Source organism: Cariama cristata, unplaced genomic scaffold (genome assembly GCF_000690535.1).
Source record: "Cariama cristata isolate BGI_N322 unplaced genomic scaffold, ASM69053v1 scaffold22444, whole genome shotgun sequence".
Lineage (NCBI taxonomy): Eukaryota > Metazoa > Chordata > Aves > Cariamiformes > Cariamidae > Cariama > Cariama cristata.
The window spans coordinates 6011-12961 of record NW_009612838.1 but is presented as its reverse complement, the minus strand read 5'-3'; the positions used below and the strand labels follow the sequence as shown (position 1 = coordinate 12961).

The window sequence follows — 6951 nt, the reverse complement described above, 5'->3', positions numbered from 1 at the left end:
GAAGACTTGGGGGTTTGGGTTCGCAAGAGGATTTGTTTGATCTAGAAATAGCAGGGTTAGAAAATTCCATCTGCCTGCTCTCGAGAGCCCTCAACAGCAGAAGAATTTCGCTGCATCTTGAGCCTTGGACTGCGCTGCTACCTCCCGGGGCAGTGCAAAGGCGAGTGCTGAGCAAACCAGCACTGTTTGGCTCCTGTCCTAAGAAGCAGCTTGAGCAAAATCACATTCCAGAAAGGCTCAATGTGGAGAACAGAGCAAGGCACATTTCCCTTCTTGCTCTCACGTGGGGCTGTGCCCACGGCTGATGCTGGTGGCTGCTCCCACCCTGCGCCTGGTACTGGTGATGGGCTCAAAGCCCAGCTTGTGCCATGGAAATCCTAGGGCATAATTTCGTGTCTCCATATAAAAGTGGTGCAGAACCAGGTTAGGACCAGGCTCACGTCTCACGGCATCATTTTTCCTCCTGGATATTTACCTCCACTCAGCCATGCTCACCCAGCATGGAGGGGTAGGTCTGATGTCCATACCCTTTCAATGTATGCACAACAGCTCCTTTCTCTTCCTTTGCGTGATCGTGGAGGACCGCAGGGGAGTAGCCTGTGCCGGGCCAGCTACGGCAGAGCCATAACACACCGTTGCCATGTGCTACCCTGCGCCAACTCGCTCGTGTCCTTGCTCGTGTGCTTGGCTCCTACGGCTGCCACCAACACATCCACTCTTTGCTTCTGGGTGCAGTGGTAGGCGTCAGTTTGTGAGTGGGATCGGGCTCGTAGATGCTTAATTTACTGCCCACCATCAGGTGTCTGTGTGGAAACAAGGTGGGTAAACTCCGTAATGAGCTGGAGGATGATTCGGAAGAGGGATGCAGGGGAGCAGAAAGGATGAGCCCATTCTCTGCTGCCCGGGGGTTAGAGCCCCGCTGTTCCCCACCACAGTGCTCTTTGGATCTGGGTGCTTTCCCTGTTGCTCCCATCTCCAGGTACCTGCCACCGCTGCTGCCAGTCAAGCAGTAAAATTGCCTCCTGCTTTTACTGATGCCTGGGGTCACTCAAGGAGCTCGAGCTGAGGCCCCATTGCAAGTTAAGCTAAACACAATATGGTTATTACAAGCTCTTCCTCCCCAGCTGTCCAGGTCTTCTAATAAATGCATGGTTTCCTCTGAAAGCTTTTCAAGGTTTATTTTTAAAACAGCCTGCATTTGATTAAACATTTGTTTTGTTTTGTTTTGTTTTGTTTTTTCAAAGGGAGCTTGAAAGGGCCATCAGCCTGTAAACATAAATATTCCCATTCTTTTGCTGATTCTTTGCATTTTTCTGGGTTTGCTAATGAAAGATATTTCAGCAGTGCAAGTCCCTGTGATGTGGGCAGCATCCTCTACTCCCGCTTTCAGCTCAAGCGCTTGAGCCCATGGCATGCAAGCAAGAGATTATCACAAGTTAAGCACCTTTTTGCGCCTAGGTGTCTTCCATGGTGTCTTACGTTCACTTTTACAGCTGAGCAATGTCTTGAAACAGGCAACAAAGCAGGTAATGGTGAATCTAGTAGGTGCTGTGGCTTGTCACATTATTAATCTCTGTTTATCTAGGACCACCAGGTATCCCTGCCTCCGATTACGGTGGTGCAGCACTACGGTGGCTCGTTCTCCAATGCCACGCTCTCACGGTCAGCCCCACAGGACCTGGGGAGATGGGCTGCAGCAATGAAGGGTGCCTTTTTGAGACAAAATGACTTCATCTGTCACAGCCGTGCCAATGTCACGGCCGTATCGCTGCCTGCAGTCACAGGTGTTAACTTACAGCTGTATTTTTTATTTCCTCCTCTTCCTGCAGGTTATAACTGAGTAGCCCTTATGACCAACATGAGCTGGAGCTTTCTAACCCGCCTGCTAGAAGAGATTCACAATCACTCCACCTTCGTGGGGAAGGTCTGGCTCACCGTGCTCATCGTCTTCCGCATTGTCTTGACAGCGGTGGGTGGGGAGTCCATCTACTCTGATGAACAGAGCAAGTTCACCTGTAACACCAAGCAGCCCGGCTGCGACAACGTCTGTTACGATGCCTTCGCGCCGCTGTCACACGTCAGGTTCTGGGTCTTCCAGATCATCATGATATCCACCCCTTCGGTCATGTACCTGGGCTATGCCATCCATAGGATTGCCCGGTCAGCGGAGGAGGAGAAGAAGTTCAAAGGATTCAAGAAGAAGAAGCAGTTTGCTTTGAACTGGCAGGCAGTGCGCAACATGGAGGACCCGATGGAGGCTGACGAAGAGGAGCCCATGATCTCTGATGACACAGCAGAACACGAGAAAGCCAAAGCCAAGCCCAAGACCAAAGAGCAACAAAAGCATGATGGAAGGAGGCGTATCCAGCAAGAAGGACTGATGAAAATCTATGTCTTCCAGCTACTTACCAGAGCTTCGTTTGAAGTTTGCTTTTTGATAGGGCAGTATTTACTCTACGGTTTTGAGGTAGAAGCCTATTACGTCTGCAACAGAGTCCCTTGCCCTCACACTGTGGACTGCTTTGTGTCCCGGCCAACAGAGAAGACCATCTTTCTCCTGGTGATGTACGTCGTGAGCTGCCTGTGCTTATTGCTGAACATGTGTGAGATGTTTCACCTGGGGTTTGGGACCATCCGAGATGCCATTCGCAACCGGAAAATCAACAGCTTTAGGCAGCCTCCCTACAACTATGCCTACCCAAAGAACATCTCCTGCCCTCCTGAGTACAACCTGGTAGTGAAATCAGAGAAGTCCACCAAGATCCCCAACAGCCTGATGGCTCACGAGCAGAACTTGGCTAATGTCGCTCAGGAGCAGCAGTGCACCAGCCCAGATGAGAACCTCCCGGCAGACTTGTCCACCCTCCACAAACACTTGCGAGTGGCCCAGGAGCAGTTAGACATAGCATTTCAGAGCTACAGCAGCACCCAGGCCAACACACAACCTTCTCGAACCAGTAGTCCCGCCTCGGGTGGCACGGTGGTAGAGCAGAACAGGGCCAACACCGCCCAGGAGAAACAAGGTGCTAAACCCAAGGCCAGCTTGGAGAAAGGGAGCTCAAGCAGTAAAGATGGAAAGACGTCTGTATGGATATAGCTTCGTTGAAAAGGAGAGAAGGCAGCGAAAGTGGGGTTTTTATTTTGGTTTGTTTCTGGTTTTCGGTATTGTCTTGCGTTCATTTCACAGGGCACAGGCGCAATTTTTATATGGAAGTCAAGACTGAAAAGGAGTTTTGGACCAATTTAGTGCTGTCTTCCAGTGCGTTAAGAAAAGACATTTATTCCCTGTTTCCAACACATTCTCCAGCTGGGAACCTCCAGTGAGCAACAGCAACCCCCCACCACATCTCCCACCCCTTCGGTCACCACCGGAGCCCCCAACAGAGACTGGACAACGTGCTGTGATGGGACGCGGAGCTGCTGGTGGCTCAGGAGAGAAGTCAGGCCAACAGCGAGAAGCTCCCCTCCTGCATGGCAAGGCTAGAGTGTTGTAGTCAGGCAGTGCTTCATTACTAAATATCCTTAATCAAAATTAATTTCTGATCCCTTGATAAGAAAAGAAATCAACTGACGTATTGCATGAACCTTCATGTCACGCTTACAGCTGATGCCCTGCCTGAATTGTTAGAAGATGCTCGAGCAGGCATCACTGGAAACGAAGGCATCATTTGATGCTGCGAGCCCTGAGCTGGCACCCACATCAGGTTACGGGGCAGAAACACGACGACTGTCTTACACAGGGAGACCTAAAAGCACAGCACAACACTGAAGGTTTTTCGTCTTTTATTCCTCTGCATCGAAGCAAAAAACAAATACGATCAAACACTACGCAGCAGGAGCAAGCAGTGACATTGCGTTGTACCGGTGCCTGTGTAGCGCTTGCTACAGATGTGATGGGAGTCATTGCAGATACAGTGTTTTTAACAAACTGCTGCTTCACATCATCAGAAAGTGCCTTTATGCAACCAGGAAAACAAAATCATAAAGGGTTTAGACTTCTTTATTTGCTGAATTTTAGTAGAGATTGGAAGATCTGTGTTGGCAAATTTGTTTTTCTGTTTAATCAGACCCTTATAAATAAGTGGCAGACGGCAGATCTATGTGTGTATATGATGTGTGTGTGCGTACGTGTACGTATATGTACAGACACATATGAACACGTGTGTGTGAATATAGACATAGAGAGATATATATAAATGTAATATCAACCCTCTGGTAATTTTACAGCCTTCCACCTCCCTTGGGAAAATGCAGCTGGTCCAGGACTACGGCTGATCTCATCCTGGAGCAGTCTTTGGGCTTCTGGCCTCCAGCCTCACCTGGGGAACTGGCAGGCTTCACACACTTGCTTGGGGAGCTCGGCAGAAGATCTGGCTGCAGTGGGGACGGGGACAGGGCCAGGACAGTAGCAGGAAGTTTTTTCCCTAGTTTATGGGGAGCTTTTTTCAGCTTGGCTTAGTTTTAGCGTGGTTTTCATGCAGCTACAGGAGTCTGGGGGCATGTTAAAATCAAGCTGCTGAGCAGCAAGGCTCCTGCTAGTGCTGAGGATGTGCTTTGTCAGGGTGGTTTCATCCCATGTCTCTTGCACAGCTGTGAGGCTGTGGCTTTGTTCCCCTCCAGTAATACAAAATAGGAAGAAAACATCATCACTGGGAGCACAGGGAGCATCTCCTGCCAAATGGTAGAGGCTGAAACCAGTAACAGCCATGTATCAGAGCGGGTCTGATCCCTGAGATGTTCCCAAGATGCCTGTGGCTTGGGAGATGCTCTCGCAACCTCCCAAGACTCCAGTGGTTGATTCACCAGCATGGAGAACCCAAATAGGCAGAGCCTTTGAGTGAAGGCGAAAGAAGTAAATCCTCATGAACACAGCACTGTCCCTGTGCTGAGCTGTTCCCTCGGGGCTGTGCCAGCCACCCAAAGTCGCATGCAGGTCCCCGTGCCAGTATTTCTTATCCATTGGATCTACGTGACTTCTTGCTGGGCATCTTTCTCATGTCCTTGAGATCAGTCCCTGAAAGCCTTGAGAATGCCTGTTTCCCAGGTGGCTGGGCCCTTTGGCTGTTCTGGGGAGCAGGCAGAGAACTTGAGTATGGCCTTCATCTCCTGGGAACCTTGGCTGAGCTGTGCCATGCCATTACAGAACAGTGCTGGCAGCAAAAAAGTAGGTTTAAAAAGAAAGCAAAGACACATTCTACGAGGTATCCAGCTGCAAATATTCGGTATGGCTTTGTGTAACAGTCTGGGGAACACTTTTAGGCTTGTTCCTATAGGTGTTGGTAAAATGCCTGGAGTGCTGCCCGCTCTTACTGCTAGAGATCTTCCCCTCAACAATGGACAGCCGCATCTAGGAGGAGGATCAGTGCATCCCCCCCAGCAGCAATGGTCAGTAGTAACACACATCCATCGCGTGGAGGGATGGCCTTTCCATCGTGAATTTTGCACGAAAGGCTCAGAAAGTTCACACCAAGGAGGTGGGGAGACAACCATATCCAACTGCACTGTTTGTCCTTGTCCCACATGTGGGAATGTGTTCTCCTCCTGGGCTGGGGCTGTGCTGGGCAATGCAGGAGAGGCTGGTTGCTGATGGTGCTGCTGTCATGAAGATAAATGCATGCAGGTCCACAGCCCAGGGCTGCTGGGGAGGAGCAGAGGTGCTGCTGGGTGGAAATCTGCTCCCTAGTAATTACGGCTGTCCAGGGCACAAGCTTGTCCTCCACATCAATGTGACTTCTCTTTTATTGCCAGCCCTGTGTCCCATGGGAAATAGTGTGTATTTAAAGTTACGATTCCCAAGGGAAGAAGGGAAACTCTGAGGAGAGCGATGGTTGGGTGCTGCCTGGGGTTTTCTGATTCCTTTTTGATGAGCAGCAATATCACAGCCCTGGATAAATTTGTCTTTCCCACGCAATGCCGGAAGGCACTGTCCTATGCAGGAGTCCAGATTTTGGATTTCTCCTGCTTATACCAGCGACATCGCCCTCAGCCCCAGACACAGCCTGAGCATTTCCCAATCACTCAGATCGGTCCCCCGGCTCCTGCCGACCTGCAGATTCACCAGCGAGTCACCAAACACAGGGACGGGCATGTGCCTCCCTTGTTCCTGCTTCAGGAAACCATCCTAGCAAACGCCCCACCATGGGGAAAGCGGGGGACAGATTTTAAGCCAGAAACCCCACAACTTGGTCACAGGGACCTGATAGACTCATTAAACTCATTTTATGCAGCAGGGCTATACCCCCTTCCCCAGCAATACAGCTGGTCAGTGTCCGATGGGAGGAGATCCCAGGGCTCCATGGCTGCAAGTTCAGAGACACTTAAAGCAACAGGGCTGGAAAGGACCATGGATCTTCTTGCCAACTTGCAACCATCAAATGACTCCTTGACAGCTAACATGAACCACCCTCGCTGCAACCCCTGGCGTCTCCTCTCCTCAGCAGACATGGAGAACATCTCATGCCTTTAATATCCGCAGAAGCTTTTGGGTGTTTAAAGACTGTTTTCGTCCTCCTCAAGTCTGCTTTAAGCTAAACAACTCCAGTCTCATCAATGTTTCTCCAAGGGCTGCTTTTCTAGCACGGTTTTCCTTGGTGGCTTTGAACCACCACCAGCCAGTCCATGTCTTCCCAGCGGTGTGGCAGTGCTGGTCCTTGGGCCACCTTCCCATTCTGCTCCTCTTCATGTGCCCATCTGCCACCCCGGTCCCAAAACCCCATCTTCTGCAGGCATGGGGATTGCTCCCCTCTTCAGCTGTGTGCTTGTACAGTCGGGATCTTCCTGCTCTCCTTCAAATTGCCTTTTTATTTTCACATCACAGACCCAGTGCACCGAGGGGGTTCTGAATGATCTGTCTATCCTGCAGCAGATTTGCAGCCTCCTCCTGGCTGGTGTCACCATCCCGTTTAATACGCACACACTGTTTTCCATAGTGGGAGTCAATAATTGCAATAT

At 50.4% G+C, this 6951-nt stretch overlaps 1 protein-coding gene across 1 annotated transcript; it reads left to right on the top strand.

Moving 5' to 3' along the window:
* The first annotated feature begins 1835 nt into the window (after positions 1–1835).
* Positions 1836–3097, top strand: LOC104160623 (gap junction gamma-1 protein-like). Its single transcript, XM_009698795.1, has one exon. The coding sequence runs from the start codon at positions 1850–1852 to the stop codon at positions 3095–3097; it is 1248 nt and encodes a 415-aa protein (XP_009697097.1). The 5' UTR covers positions 1836–1849.
* Positions 3098–6951: the final 3854 nt, after the last annotated feature.

Coding starts and splice junctions, on each gene's coding strand:
- LOC104160623 (XM_009698795.1), top strand. CDS start 1,850: ATGACCAACATGAGCTGGAGCTTTCTAACCCGCCTGCTAGAAGAGATT.